The following is a 16222-nucleotide window of genomic DNA, read 5'->3' as shown; positions in this document are numbered from 1 at the left end:
TCAGAGTTGACTTCTCAGGTTGATAATCAGCTTCATAGTGTGGCGATCCACCGAGAGGAAAATACCTTTTCCGCCTGCTCCACGCCCTGTGACGCGTTCCTCTATGGCCATTGAGCTCCCTGATATGAAAGTGGTACGTACACACCAAGATGGCGGCGTCCGTAAATCCCGGTTACCGGTGTTGTAGTCCGCGGCTGCCCCAGCCTTAGAAACAAAGTCAGTGTAAATTAATTGCCAGAGTTTTCGGGTTGGTACCGGGTTTCGGGTTGGTTCTTCAGTAGTGCCTCCTTTCTGGCTGGACCTCAGGAAAGGGAGAGTCGCTGAAGCAGGTCGGATCCCCGGTTTCTGGAGGTAGCTCCGACCTGTTGGAGTACTTTCTTTTTCTTTATTTTGGTTCAATGGCCGTCACGCTGAAGATCTTAATGTGGGTTGAGAAGAGCGAGAGCTCACTCTGGGTTTTTTGTAGTTATTGTTGAAGGTGCAGTCAAAGATTGACTCACTCACAAGAGAGCCCGCTCTTGTTTTTTTTGTTGTCACTAAAATCTTGAAGAACTGTGAAAAGACACTGACTGTGGGTTATTTTTGATGGACGTGAGATTTGGTTAATTTAATACATTTCCATTCATTCTCCACTTCATGGCTTTGTGTGAAATTCTAGTGTTTATGTGTATTGTTGATTATTCTAATATGGAATAATGTCTGGTTCAAAGAACTAGAGGATAGCTTTGTGGTGGTTGGAACAAATTTATATCTTATACAACTTTGTTCATTGTCGGTTGAGATACCGGCTGGCACCCGTACAAAAAAGACCCCTTAAAACCGCTACAATAGGACTGTTAATCATGATCTCTAATGTCAGGGTTAGTGAAGCCAGATCAGCCAAAGAGACCCTGGATATGTTCTTAGTACAGGCTCCTGGTCTTGTGTGTGTGTGTGTGCGTGTGCGTGTGCGTGTGCGTGTGCGTGTGCGTGTGTGTGTGTGTGTGGTCTGAAGATGCTGGATCACAGTCTGAAACTCGTGCACAACTTGTGAATAATGAAGTTGAACACTAGAAGCCAGAGGCTGAATTTGTGTTAGACAGTGTTTACACTGGTCTTCCTGAACATGAAGATATTACCCGGATATAACGCTAGAGTTCACAGAGAAACACACACAGGACGCAGCGGACAAAGACCTTTTAAACTAGTCAAACCAGAGACGCAGTGGTCAGATAAGAAGCAAATATTATCTTCACAACTTCACATGAATGACTCAGTTATTAAACACACTCTCTAAAGCTCACTGCTCAGACCTGATTCAGCCTCACTTGTAAAGCGTTTGTCTGCGGTTGAGGAGGGGAAAGGTCCCACCATGAAATCAGATCTCCAGTCTGTTTCCGTGCAGATGAGTTGTGATGGCGGCGGCGGTTCCCAGAGGATGAGCAGGATTGGTGTGTTCTCTGTCGAGCGAGGCGATCTCCGTGGTTGTCCTGTTCATTGCAGGATGGAACCAGACGTGATCTTTACACTCTCTAAATACCGTTTTTAATTCGGTCTGTGAATAAGACGCTCTCCGAGAATCTCCGTCGAGATGCGTTCAATGGATGATGCAAGCTGGGGATTCAGAACACTGTCATTCCTTGAGGCCTCGGGTTGCCTGCACGCCAAAACATTGAAACAAAGAGCAGCGTGCTGTGAAGCAGGAGTAGACTTGTGTCTCTGGATGCTGGAAGCATTTGAAGAGAGAGAACAATGGGAGACGACTGCTTTTATTCACCCTAAACTTCACACCAACATGTGTTAGCTGTTGCAGAGCATGCTGGGAGTAAGAGTCAGCTAAATAACTACTATTCTGGCTGTCCTCAATAAACAGTGCTTTGTTATCCATTGAGTTTTTTAAGTTAGGCTCAGAGAGAGAGAGAGAGAGAGAGAGAGAGAGAGAGAGAGAGCAGGGTGAAGAGGGAGACACAGTGAGATTAGAAATAGCTGAACTGTCAACTCTACAGAAGACGTGGAGAATATATTTTAATGCAACATGAACTATATCCATATTAAAGATATTGTCTTATATCATGTTTGAATATATATCCATATATCTTAAAAACTGGATATATCTCCCAGCCCTAATCTGCTGCCAAGACAAGACACGTCCAGTTACATCTCTGATATTTCTCTGACTCTGATCACTGTTGGAAATATTTGATGTGATGTAAATACTCAACAATAAAAAGATATATAACATGGGTTTAGTCCATTTGAAATGAATTCAGATATTTAAATGTAAAGATTCTAATAAAATTCAACATATTGTTCGTTTCAATCTAAGAATGATCAGGAAGTACAAAAACATGAATGAATCACTATGAAGTCCTTCAAAGTGTGAATGAACAGATGATGATCACATCAGTGTGTTCATGTGGACAACATCACACATTCATGTATAAAGCTCACTGTCATCTACATTTACTTTTATTCTTTATTCAGATTGTGGAGATGCAGTTTGTCAGAGATCAGCTGTTCTTCTCTGGCCTCAGCTCTGAAGTCCAACCCCTCCCATCTCAGAGAGCTGGACCTGACTAACAACAAGCTGCAGGATTCAGGAGTGAAGCTGCTGTGTGAGGGACTGCAGAGTCCAAACTGCAGACTGGAGACTCTGAGGTCAGATCACTGACTGTAATATAGATATGAATATAATAGAAACTGTGTTGACTGTGTTTGAATTTCACCCATTCTTGAGAATTGGGAAACATCATGTCCCAGACAAACTTAAAAATACCACTTACAAATGAACTTATTCCTTTTTTTAATGAAAATCCCTTTAACAGATTTTTATGATGAAACTAATTTGAAATCCCAAATGTTGGTTCTGATTTCTTTGTTTCATGTCTAAACCTGCCCGATGGCAGAAAACAATTAAAAACTTTAAACTATTTAAAAAAGAGTCAAACTCTTCAAACTATAAAACCTTCTGATACTAAAGGTGTAAAATACTATTATAGTCATCGACACTTTAAAATGTTGTTTTTAGGAACATTTGGACCTGTTAAAGTTGTGTCCCAGATTTGAGTCAACTCTGTCAGACTTTTACAGAAACATCAAATAATCAGACATAAAAAGAGGTGAGCTACAACATGAAGGACCCCCGTCTTATTCCTGCTTTTAAAAAGGGGGGATGCTGTTCAAACATGGTTCACATTTTTGATTTGTTGAGAACTTTAACTGATTTTACTATCAGCTGTGTCTCTACTCGGGCTGTAACGCTACACAAACATCTGGGTTGGGTACGGTTCTCAGTTCTGAAGATTGGGTTGGGTACATTTTGGGTCCAGTAAGGGACCTGATGCAACACTTTCTTTTTCTTTATCAGGAACATTTACAACTTCCCTTTTACACATTGTCTTAAGTTCAGCATGGACAGTTCAGACTTCACCTGCTCAGGTTTCTTTTTCATGACATTTTAAATGAAACATTCAAAAATAACATCAAATCAAATATACTTATAACCAAAAGAGGCTCCAATCAATAAAAGAAATGAATGAAATAAAATCATCCATATAGCCTATAGTATATATAAAAAGATGTGTTTTAAATGACAGAGACAAACACTGACACCTTTCTGTTTATGAAGTCAGCACTTTTTAGAGCACAAAATAAAGCTGGGACAGTTTCATCTCACAACTATTCATATTTCCCTCTGTCAATATAAGAAGCTGTAAAAACACAAAGTCCCATTCTGCATGTAATCCACTGTAATAAAAACAGCAGTGGTGTTTGTTATGTCTTTGGCCCGTTCAGAATTATTATCAAGAGGCTGTTTAAATGCAAAGGAGACTTGGCTTTGCTCCACACTCTCTTTGTTCCTGCTTGCAGTGATGTTCACGTTGGCGTGCTATCTGTTTGACTGCTTTAATAAGTTGGACGTGTTGTCAACGTACCGGACAGCTTCACTGCTGTCACTCCTGTGAGCGCTCGCTACACTTGAATTGTGCACTGGCACACAGATTTTAGCCCAGGCTTTCTGTCATGAAAAAGACTTTTGGTTCAAGGGTTTAAAAGCATCAGATCCCGACAACAGACGGGTTCAAATCAAGATTGAAATGAAAAAAGTCCTGAGAAGAGTGGAGAGTGACAGCAGGGCACGAGGACAACAGAAGGGAGAAGAGAAGTTTCAGCCACAGTGGCAGACAGCTGGAGCTGGAACACGCTGCAGCTACATTTCTACTTAGATTAAAGACTAGATCCTGGTAAAGATCAAGGTTATTCACAAAGCATGTCAGTCCTTAAGAGAGCTCCTAAAGTCCAAATGTAAGGATGAAGAGTTTCTCCCTCAGAGAAGAAAGGAGGAGAGAAAGGTGACAGCTCTATCACAGCCTCATATTAATATCAAATAGATTCAGTCCACTCTTACAGTTACCAGCATGCTGAACAAACACTTTAGCATCACAATGCTTCAAGACTTCATTGTTGACTGTTATTTTAACATGGGTTTAGTCCATTTGAAATGAATTCAGATATTTAAATGTAAAGATTCAAATAAAATTCAACATATTGTACGTTTCAATCTAAGAATGATCAGGAAGTACAAAAACATGAATGAATCACTATGAAGTCCTTCAATGTGTGAATGAACAGATGATGATCACATCAGTGTGTTCATGTGGACAACATCACACATTCATGTATAAAGCTGAAGCTGCTGTGTGATTATCTGCAGAGTCCAAACTGCAGACTGGAGACTCTGAGGTCAGATCACTGACTGTGTCATTCATTTGAATCATTTCAATCCATATCCTCCATTGTTGCACATTTCAGGATTTATATATTTTCAGTATTTGTCTGAATTTAAATCTCTGGATATTTAATGATTTAGGAGATTTCTTATTCTTGAAGTTTCTGAATAATTTAGAGATTTGATGTGAAAATGTTTTTGTGACTCTGTGAAGTAAAGTTGAACAAGGTGCACATGAAGCCTCTGGTTTCCTCTGGTTCTGTTAAGAAGTGAAATCATGAAGACTTGTGATTGAATAATGTGTGATTTGATAAATGTAGTAACATCACAGAGCTGACTGAGATCAGCAGCCTGTTCTTCATCTGTGCACATGAACAGCTGGATGAATGTTGAGCTGACATTTGGAGGATTTAGATTTAGTGAATACACAATCAGAAATGATCCTCTAATCATTTAGAGAAAACTTGATTCATCAGGACAAAGTGATGTTGAGATACTCATCACAAGCTGAACACATGTGACTGGATTACACATTATTTTTATTCTTCTTTTATTCTTTATTCAGATTGAGGAGATGCAGTTTGTCAGAGATCAGCTGTTCTTCTCTGGCCTCAGCTCTGAAGTCCAACCCCTCCCATCTCAGAGAGCTGGACCTGACCTGCAACGAGCTGCAGGATTCAGACGTGAAGCTGCTGTGTGATCTTCAGAAGAATCCAAACTATGGACTGGAGACTCTGAGGTCAGTCTCTCAGTGTTCTTTAGTAAAGCCTCCACATATCAGCTCATACATATATTTACATTCTTGTTGTTCGTTGTTGGAGAAATCCTTTTCTTGGTTCTCTGCTACAAAGAGAGTTCAACATACTCAGGGTTTGTTTTCTGTGATCTGGCTTCACTAACCCTGACAGAAGAGATGGTGCTGAACAGTCACATGAAGCTGGTGATCATCCTGAGAAGTAAACCCAGAGTTTCATAAAAGGGGCGGAGCTATCTTCATGTAACCTATCACAATATCTAACAGACTGTGAACAAACGATGTGAATCATATGAAGAAGTTGAAGACAAACAGACTCAAAGACTAAAGTTACACAGCTGCAGGAACAAATGCAGGAAGGACAACTGACAGAAACAAAGAAACATCAGAGAGGATTCATGTCCAAACTACGCCTTCTTCTATTTTCCTCCCATGGTTAGTTGACCTTTGACCTGACTATAATAAGTCCTGTTTCTTCTCTGAACTGAATGTGTTGCTCTGACTCTTTAAAGTGGAGAGGAGAACAGTCGGCTGTCAGAGCTGGTAGGACAGAACGACGCTGTGTGTGTCTGAGTGTGTGTGGACGTGAAGCTCTCATAACTCAGTGTAAACTCACACTCAGACACCAACATGAAACCGTTCAGTGTTAAAGTCCAAAGTTGGAGTGGGGGCAGAGCTTAGTTACAGCGCTGTGGGGGAATCTGATGACTCCCAGCTGATGAAAATGATTTCTGTCATCTCTCTTCTTCTCTCATTAGATGGTGATCTCTGTGATAATGTGAGTGATCAGGACTCTGGTGGAGCAGAGAGGAGCAGCTGATGATCCACAGAGGAGGAACCTCCACCATCTTGTGTGTGGAGAAGCTCTGCAAGCTGAGGAGAGCTTCATCCATCAGGGACTGACAGAGGAATCAGCTCACACTTCATTTCAGTCATATTTCTTTTTTTAAATTCTATTTGTAATCACACATATTCAGAGACATTTGTACAGTACAGTCATTTGTGCTTAAACAATAGAGTGATTCCTCCTTTTATGTTTTTGTGCTTTAACACAGAACAAAATAAATCCGATGTAAGAGATGAGGTGATCTCCCACTGAAAAGAAAAACAAAGACAAAAACAAAGTATACAGGGGTTCATAACTAAAGGAAAAGCAGTTGAAAGAAAAGATGGGAGTTTAGGGGAGATGTAGGATTTTCATTTTATCCAGAGATCCTCAAATGAGTTTTTGTGAAGCTTCAGAGAACAAGTGATCTGTGTCATTGAATAGATTCCATAAACTACATGGTAGCAGTCTTCCACTGGTGGAGGAACATTTCTTTGTTATGGCCTTTCTGCCAGCAATGCTCAGGCTTCCAAGTGAGTATTTGGTTTAGTGGATGAATGCAGGTTAGCAAGGAAGACTTGTTCCCATTACTGGGTAACATCTGACTTTAAAGACATCTGTTGGTTCTCTGTGGATCTCAAAGCAGAAGCTGTGTTTTTTAGGACAGAACAGGTGGTAGTGATTTGCTTCCTGTGAGCCACAATTCCTCCAGCAGCTAGAAGAGTCTATGGGTACATCTCAGTTCCCTTCATTACATCCAAGTGTCCTCCACTTGTGTCTTAGTCCCTCCCAGCAGAGATGCACAGAGATATTGTCTGTCAGTAAAAAGACTTGGGTAAAGTCAGCTCTCTCCTCAGATCTCCCTCCTCTCTCCTTCTTTCAGTATAAGAGCTTTGGGACCATCCTTAACACGGCTGGTCTAGAACTATGTGGGGTTGGGCCCAGGAGCCAGGAGATAGCACTGAAGAGAAGTGAGATAGAGTCTGTGTCATGAGATTTCTGAACAGCTTTAATAAAGTATCTAATCAGACTCTTCCAACCCAATGTTCTCCATGAGATGGAGCTTGTGATCTTCCACTCAAACTCACAGTATTTTCCCAAAAGCTTCTTCACAGATGTGGAAGTTAGTTTCCTTTTCCCATATGTGTTTGATGTAGGTGGTATGTTCTCTGTTTTCCTCTTGTAGCCCTCTATACAACCTGCAAATGATTTGAATCCCAGAGTCCCCTCTATAGGCAGCTATGAAAACTTGTATGAGATTATTGTCAAAGACTTTTTCAGTCTCTGTCATCAAACTGTTTCAATGGTGGCGTATTTGAAGAAATCTTGAAGCAAAGAATCTTTTCAGTGTTTGGAAATGTTTGCTGGTTAAAAAAAGAAGAGTAAGAGGCAAGGTCTTGTTTTGAGGTAAGGTACTTTAAGTACCTCACATGGTTAGTTATTCTCAATAATTAGATTATCTGAAATTATAGATAATCCCCCGTTCAAGCGTCTACGTCATCAAGCAGGTCGTTAACAATCTGATCTCTTTCAAAGTTGGCGTGCGACCAACTCCTGCTTTTCTTGTTCTCTCCACACTCTTTGGATTTTAACCTTTGTTACTCCGTTCGTCAAGACGGAACCTTTAACTTTTAGCGCGCTAACTTTTCAACTTTGTTTTATCCAATTTTTGTATTTTATTAACCAACGTTTCTGCTTCAAGTTTTTCAATATAACCAGCGGCACCTTTAAGCCTTGAGAAACTCCCGTTAAGGCTCGTGCACGCGCATTTTTAATTAAATCGTTTTTCATCATTTTTGGACATTTTTGGAATTATTCCTTTTCCCACCATTGACTCTTAAACGATCTCGTTATCTGAACTAACTGAATTGGCCATTTCAGTTAGCAGGAAGTTAACGATCGTTCATCAACAGAAATACTTTTGGATAAATCTCAGCGCTCTCCGGGAGGCCGTTGGACACTCAGGACGCGACCCAATTGCACAGCAGAACCGACTCCGACCTGAATTGTCAAAGCAGTTCTGGACCGCAGAATTCTTTGGTCCCTCTAAGGCGGATTCGTTGATTCTACAACAAAGTAAGAAACATTCAACAGCTGGTCAAACCTTCAGAGGGTCGTGTCACATCGTGTCCTTTTTACTTCCCACAGTTCAGTTTATCCTTTAATCTAAAGTTTTTCCTCCGTTCACTCCACTTTTTGTCCCGAACTAAATTAACATGTTTATCAGACAAACGTTAAACCACAATACCATACTCAAGTCGTCATAATAACATTTATCATTTCTGGTGTTCACCTTCATCAAATATATCAGTCACTGTATTTTGGTTCCACATTCATAACACATTTTATTCATGTCATTATTCTGTTATTGTTCACCTTTTCTTTCATTAAATTCAGCACATCAAACTCAGAAGCTTGTTCGTGTGATTTCAGGTAGTCGATTGATCCAGAATTCATAATTCAGATATGAGGTTGATTTAATTCATAATTAATAACTATCAAAATTCATAATAACTTTATTAATTCCCATAATTAATACAGTTGTTCCTGGTCAGCCAGGTGGTGCCCTGTTTTTCTTACGAGGTGTGTTAATAATCATTTAACATTAAACATTTCACAACACTGGTTAAAAAAAGAAGAGTAAGAGGAGAGGCCTTGTTTGGTCCATCTCTTGTAAGGAACATCCAGTTTGTTGGGGGTGAAGTCGGGGTCATGCCAGCACCACCTCAGTATCTTTATTTCATCAGACAGGCCAGTCCTGCTGATAATACTGAACCATGTTTTCAGGGATCAATTCATCCAGCTATTCCCTTTATCCAGGAGCTTTTCAACCAATCGTTGATCCCCTAAACATGCCTGGATTGGGACGCTCTCTGACAACTTCTCTTCAATAGTTTTCCATCTGGCTTGATAATCAGATCTGCGCCAGCAAACCAGGGTTCTCCACTGTGTAGATATATCATAATGTGTTAGACAGCCCTTCTTCTTCTGCAGTTGAAGAATTTGAAATCTTCTCCTTGGTCTTTTCCCTCGCCATATGTACCGTGATATTAGTCTATCCCACTCATTGAACTGTTTCTCTCTTCTTTCTATTGGAAGAGTCTGAAACAAACAGAAGATTCTGGACAAGATGTTCATTCTCACAGACTCCATCCTCCACTCCAAGCTTCATATTGGAATTCCATCTCCTTCCATCCTCCTGTATTTGTGTCTTCAATAAAGTCGAGTTCATATAAATGAGTCAAAACTTTCAGGATGTTCACTCTCAAGTATTTTATTTGTGTTGTTTAAAGATGGGAAAGAAGTAAGCAATGTTTAAATTTATTGTTACTTTATCTCGCTCTGTTTCTTTTACCATATATCATATAACCACAATGTTCAACTTGTTTTTACTCTTTCTTTTATTAACATATAATCCATCCAGCAAATCCACCTCTTGTGCCTGGCTCACGTTTTATACCTTTAATATTATTGTCTTGAGTGGTGGCTTGGCTTAAAGCTTCAATAAAGATGGCTGACAGTAAGGGGCTTATTGGGCCTCCCCTCTGTCTAACTGACATGACTTTGATATGGCTCCGTTCACTTTGATTCTTGCACTTCTGAAGTGCTTGAATAGTCTGAATGAAGGTCTGCTGAAATCCAAAATGTTCTCCTACTCTTTAAAGAAAGTCCCAGTTGAGCCGATCGAAGGCTTTTACCGCATCAAGACTCAACAATACTGCCTGGAGTTTATTCTCATCGATATGTTCAATGAAATGTTGGGTGAATATTATGATGATAGTATGGTGATAATAAAACTGAATGAACTGAAGAATACACAGAGTATGTGTCTCTTTCTTTGTTTTTCAAGGACTGAGAACCGTACCCAACCCAAATGTTTGTGTAGCGTTACAGCCCGAGTAGAGACCCAGCTGTGTTAGTTCACTGATTTCACATACACAGGTACATGTGGAAAGGGCGACTCTTTTTGCAACATACTTAAATGACACAGATGTTTGGTCAGAGTTCGGTCAATGATGACTCACGCTCCGTCAATAAACTCATTTTTATTGTTTAGATGTAATCAAACGGTGGTCTTCTGTTTCTGATCATATTCGATTTCTCCTGTATCAGTTTTGTAAAGTTTTCAATATTGTCATGATCTTGATGTCCTGTCTTGTCTTTAGTTGTCATGTTTTCAAAGTGTTTCCCTGTGTCCAAGTGTTTCTGATTTTTATATTTAGTCTTTGTCTTGTTGTCAGTGTTTCCCTTGTGTGGTTTAATATTTCATAGTCTGGTATTTACGTTAGTCTTTGGTGTTTCCTGTTTTATTTTATATATCTGGTTTTGGTGTTGTCAGTGTTGTGTTTTACTTGTTCTTGTCCTCAGTTTCTGGTCTTGTGCTCTTTGTTCCTTGTTTCCCTCCTGTCTGATGACCTGATGTGTCTCACCTGTGTCTTGTTAACTCCACCCCCCTGTTCAGTACATAATGTCTGCCTTCCCCTCATTCTGTGCCAGTTCGTCTTGTATTTTTGTCTCTATGTCGTCTTGTTCCCAGTGTCTGCGTTCCAGCATTTTTCTGTCTTGACTTTTGGAATCTGAACCTGTTAGTGTTTGACTCCCGTGTACCGAACCCTGCGTACAGTTAAAATGGATTTTTGAAACTGCCTTTCGCCCTGGAGTCGTGCGTTTGGGTCTCTTCCTCTGATCCGTGACAAATATCATATATAATGTTGTTCATTAGTTTGGTAGCAAATGTTAGCGGCTGATTGATTATACTTTTATCTGGTATGGAGAGGTGTTTTTCAGTCTTAATATATGTCAGTTGTTAATTGATTGATGTAGAGCAGCTGTGATTAATTTTTCTGTGTAGATATCAAAAGGAACTGGTTTTCTGGCTTCATATTATTAATCTGCTGTTTTCATAAATAATATATTGAAGTTAGTTTTCTAAATGTGTGTATGATGTTGTATTTAATGTACATCTATCTCTCTATTTGAACTTATTATGAATGAATGTGTAATGTATGATTGTAAAGGCAGAGCCGTTGACAGTTTGCTCAGAGGGGAGATGCTTGACTCCACACACGACCTGTTGATTGTACTTTTATCTGTTGAATACAGAATACAAGAACTACAAGCTGTCTCCTGAGACATTGCCGAAACAGCAGAACACAACGCAGAACGTCCACACGGGTCACACGTGTCTAGAATGGATCTCCTGGACTGATGCTGTGAAGAAGAACAGCTCCCCAGTCGACCCCTGAAAGGTTCAATTCATGGGAGAGAAAGTGAAAGTTTTTCACTTTGTCAGGTGTTTTCCGACTGTGCTCCACCTCCAATCAAAACGCTCCCTTTTCATCTGTAATGATGCCGTCATTTTTTTCCATGAGATAAACTTGTCTCAATCTTTGCTTCCATTCAGCCACATTCGCTGGTTTAACATTCTTCCATGTTGCTGTTTTATTTTTCTTGGCGACCGATAATAAAATATTCACACTATATCTTCTGTCAGCAGTGAAAATATCATCAGGTATAACACCAAGTAGGTTTAACTGAACCTTTCATGGAATCTCACTTTTCATAATTTTCTCCTCTTTAATATTTTTCCAGTGTTTTGAAATAACACTCCCAGAGTTTGTGCATAAGATCACCTGTTTTACTGCATTGTCTCCAGCAGAGGGCAGCAGAAGGATCTGTAACACAACTTCAAATTGATTTTGACTTTCCAGTTGAATTGTGTCCACTGCTGACTGTTGATACCTTTATGGGTGTTGTTGAACATTTGATCCCAATACTTCTGTCAGGGCCTCTAGAAGTCATTTCGAACAGGGGGTGCTGTGAAAACGTTTTTTTTTTTATTTTTACAAAAAAACTATTTGCCTATTTAAAATACATTGATAATATATAGTTATTTACATTTAAAAATAAATAAATATATTGAGATTCACTAATTGATGGTCTTATAAACTTCAGTGCAGACAGCCAGATTTTCAGATCTCAGAGGAATATATGGGCTATTCAACTCCACAATAACGCTGACAATGCAATGATTTGGCCAGCTGTCATGAACCTGAGTCACTGCACCTATAGCACGTTGGACAGACACTTCATGTTGCTGGTGAGTGTTTAAATCGTAACATCATCATTGCTCGTGTCTGATTGGAGCCGTGATAGCGGGACGTTATGATGAAGCTCATCATCCAGACAAAGTAAAAGGGCAAGAATATTCTGATCGATCGATAGTGAAGATAAAAAACGATCTCAAATATAATAAAATATGTTGTCAAAAGACTGTTGTTATGGAAACAGGGCTGACATGCAGTACTTTTTTTCTCAGCACACAGCTGCTGTGATGGCCGCTTTGCTTCAGAAATCAACCACAGAAAACAACAACCGGAGAAAGGTCATAAAACCACTGAAAAGTGGTCCTCCTTAATCCTGCTGCAACTGTGACACACTGAAATGTGTTGTCACATTTTGGTTATGGTGTTTGGTGCGTTGTATAAATGTTACACAAACGAATCATTTCTGTTTTTGTTAAAGATGTTCTTTTGGAGTAATTTCTGTTTAACCACAAGGGGGCAGCACTTCCCCTGCTGAGCGTGCTGTGTGTTGTTGCTATGGTTACAGCGCTCTGCTTCAGTCTGGCAGAAGCGAGGGACGCAACAACAGCAGCCGACTCAATCTGTGTTTTGTTATCTTCTCCAGGTCAGTATCTTAAGTTTAAAAACACAATTTTCGGTGGATTATGTGTAATATTTATAGTTTTGTTGGTGTTATAATACGTTGTAAAGATTAGTTCTGTTTAGAGAGCATTAACAGATACGAGAGCTAGCAGACTAAAGTGGCTCGTGCGTGACCGTTAATTTTCCGTTTTAATACTTTGTGACTTTTTGTTGGTTAAAACCTCTTTGTACAGTTAAATGTTCAATGTTATTTTTATCTAGTAGTTGCCAGTTAACATGGGCTTTGCCCATTTATAATATTGCAGTTGCAAAATAATACTTTAGTTAATTTGACCTTATGCTTGTGTATGGGTATGGTATTGGATATGTGGTATTGTAAATTTGTGTTTAAATTGCACATGAGAATAACTAACATACATTTTAGTATGTTTTTGAATAAAGTTTAAATAAACAGTCTGACAGAAGCAGAGACGCAACAACAGCAGCCGACTCAATCTGTGTTTTGTCATCTTCTCCAGACACTTGAAGCTGTGCACAGGTACATTCCTGTACCTGTTACACAACCATAAATCTTCACACTCCTTTTGGATAACTTTCACATAGTTTTTAAGAAGAATATTAAAGTTGTGTCTGATCTATTTCATGCTATCTGCACGGACTCCGCTCCTTCTCTGTCCCTTCCTCTCTGCGACAAATCACCTGATTCTGAATGTGGATAAGAGCAGAGATGGTGATCGACTTTTGAAGGAAGAGGACAGAGCCATCACCGCTGTGTATCCTGGGAGAGGATGTGACTGTGGTTGAGGAGTACAAGTACCTGGGCATCAACATGGACAACAGGCTGAACTGGAAGGCCAACACTCAGGCTGTGTACAAGAAGGGGATGAGCAGACTCTACTTTCTGAGGAAGCTGAGATCCTTGAACGTGTGCAGCAAGATGTTGGAGATCTTCTACCAGCCTGTTGTTGCCATTGTGCTTTTCTCTGCTGTGGTCTGTCGGGGGAGCAGTGCAGGAGCTGGTGACATTAACAGACTGGACAAGCTCATTAAGAAGGCCTGCTCTGTGACAGGCTGCAAGCTGGACTCTTTTGTAGTGGTGGCAGAGAGGAGTACTCTGAAAAAGCTGATATCCATTATGGATAATCCTGATCACCCTGATCACAAGACAATGATCCTAAGCACACAGCTGAAATAACAAAGGAGTGACTTCTGAACAATTCTGTGACCATTCTTGACTGGCCCAGCCAGAGCCCTGACCTAAACCCAACTGAGCATCTCTAGAGAGACCTGAAAATAGCTGGCCACCAACGTTCACCATCCAACCTGCCAGAACTGGAGGATCTGCAGGGAAGAATGGCAGAGGATCCCCAAATCCAGGTGTGAAAAAATTGTTGCATTATTTCCTCATGGCTGTACTCGCTCAAAAGGGTGCTTCACCTCAAGACCATGTGAATTTACAGTTTTTCTTTTTTAATACATGTCTACATTTCTGTTTTGTGCTGATAGTTCTTTTTACATCTTTACCTTCTGTTGTATTTAACTTTTTTATTTTGTATTTTAACTTTGTACCTGCATCTTGACACTTTATCTTTGGTTATTTGTTTAGAATAGCTGCACTGTTGTTCATTTACTGCTCTTTGCGCCTTTGAAATGCCCCTCAGGGACAAATAAAGTTTTTTGAATTGAATTGACTGGGTACAGTAGGCCTATAGGTGGGATATCTGTCAAACTGTGAAGTCAACATACTCGTCACATAATGTTTTCCAAACCTTAATCTGCTGCGATCATTATTTATTATCCCCCTACATTGTGTTCAGTTTTACGTCATTGTGGCGGGGTTCTCTTATTAAACACCCCAAAAAAATTTGAAAAACACACAGGCGTAGTCGAAGATTGGTGGATTTATTTTTTCACCGGCCTCCACAAGTGCACAATATTTACAAAAATGTGAAAAATCCAAAACAAAAAATATTTACAGAACAAAACTCCAATATGAGTAGTTAGCAAAAAACATTTCATCCTCAAGCTGTTACCTTCTCTGTAACTTGACTTCCCACCCTGAAGGTCTCAAACAGCCTTCATTTTAAAGAAAAAGCCCCTCCCACCGGGCATTATGATTTGCATAATATTTCTAAACTGTTACATTTTCTTACAAATGAATCGAGTTTCCACATATAACTCCCTGTGGATGCCTCACCACTAACTTACCCTTTTTTTACCTGAACCTTTTAATCACCAGACAGCCACATTTCTGTCAATATATTTAAAACAAACATTTCAGCAATCAATAATGTCACGTGATTGTGATTCGGCGCCACGTCCGCCTATTTACCTGGCGGAAATGTACCGCCTCTGTTTGCATCAGAACGGGATGCTGCGGAGTGTGTATCCAACGCCCTGAATGGTGAGTGCGCTGAAAGTTGATATAAATGTATGACACCCTTGGTCTATGGGACGGGAAAGGAGGAAGATGATGTGTTTAATTGTGTGATAAGGAGCATTGTGCGTGTGTGTGTGTCAGTGTACGTGTCAGCGTGTGTGTTGGTGTGTGCGCCTGCACTCAGTGAGGGAGCCGCTCCGTCACAGTCATATAAGACGCTGATTGACAGCCGTGTATTTTGCGTCGCTCTCTTTGTGAATGGCAGTCACAGCAGGGAGCGACTGTGCTGTTGGCAAAAAGAAGTCACATTTTGTAAAACCGGTTGAGAAAACAAGCTTCATTCTCCAACCATACGTTTGAATTTTTGTTTTGCCCTATTTGATATATTAAACGTTTCGTGAGTTCTTTAGTCCCCCATGAATGTTTTTTTTTTGCAAATAAAAAGTTAGTCAATAGAGAAGCAACATGATCCATATACTGCTGTAAGTGTTAGGACTATAAACAGAAAAGGATTTCATGTGATTTACATGTAGATTCTTTATTGTTTTGTGAGTCTTGTTTTTTATTTTCTGCTTCGTTGTTTGAACAGGAAGTGACGTCAACAACGAAAGTGAAAGTAACCACGACACTCGATTTTCAGACGTAAGGCTGGATGTGTGAAGGCTCACGTCTCCCTCAGATTTACACCTCGCTGAAAATAAGGAAGTGTTTTAGATTGACGTGGACCATAGACTATAAGATGTGGACACAGAGGACACGTGCAGGTAAGTCAAAAGAAGTAAGAAGTAGGCTACAATAAAATAACGAAATGTTTTAGTTGTTGGACAACAAAAGAATATTTATGATGTGGCATGTTGGAGAATTACTTAATTTCAGATGGCTTAAT

General features: G+C 39.9%; 3 protein-coding genes across 4 annotated transcripts in view; 2 read left to right on the top strand and 1 right to left on the bottom strand.

Moving 5' to 3' along the window:
• Nucleotides 1–16222, top strand: part of LOC306818931 (NLR family CARD domain-containing protein 3-like) — a 324740-nt gene that overhangs the window by 162352 nt on the left and 146166 nt on the right. The window contains exons 1-2 of one of the 2 annotated variants that reach the window (XR_013778406.1): nucleotides 12702–12978; nucleotides 13411–14452. The exons of the other annotated variant lie outside the window; for it this stretch is intronic. The gene's annotated coding sequence lies outside the window, so the exon portion shown is untranslated. Of the gene's footprint in view, nucleotides 1–12701; nucleotides 12979–13410; nucleotides 14453–16222 lie in introns of those variants that run through there. 2 annotated transcript variants of the gene reach the window in all.
• LOC306818930 (uncharacterized protein) overlaps nucleotides 1–16222 on the top strand; it is a 358920-nt gene that overhangs the window by 226076 nt on the left and 116622 nt on the right. The window contains exon 12 of the mRNA XM_079336665.1: nucleotides 2464–2637. Coding sequence (XP_079192791.1) covers nucleotides 2464–2637 — 174 coding nt within the window. The remainder of the gene's footprint in view (nucleotides 1–2463; nucleotides 2638–16222) is intronic.
• The window catches only part of LOC306818929 (uncharacterized protein), a 182585-nt gene that overhangs the window by 139351 nt on the left and 27012 nt on the right, over nucleotides 1–16222 (bottom strand). The window lies entirely within an intron of this gene.

This window comes from Symphodus melops, assembly GCF_947650265.1.
Source record: "Symphodus melops genome assembly, chromosome: 23".
NCBI lineage: Eukaryota > Metazoa > Chordata > Actinopteri > Labriformes > Labridae > Symphodus > Symphodus melops.
The sequence above is the reverse complement of the archived record's forward strand: the minus strand, read 5'-3'. Positions and strand labels throughout refer to the sequence as shown.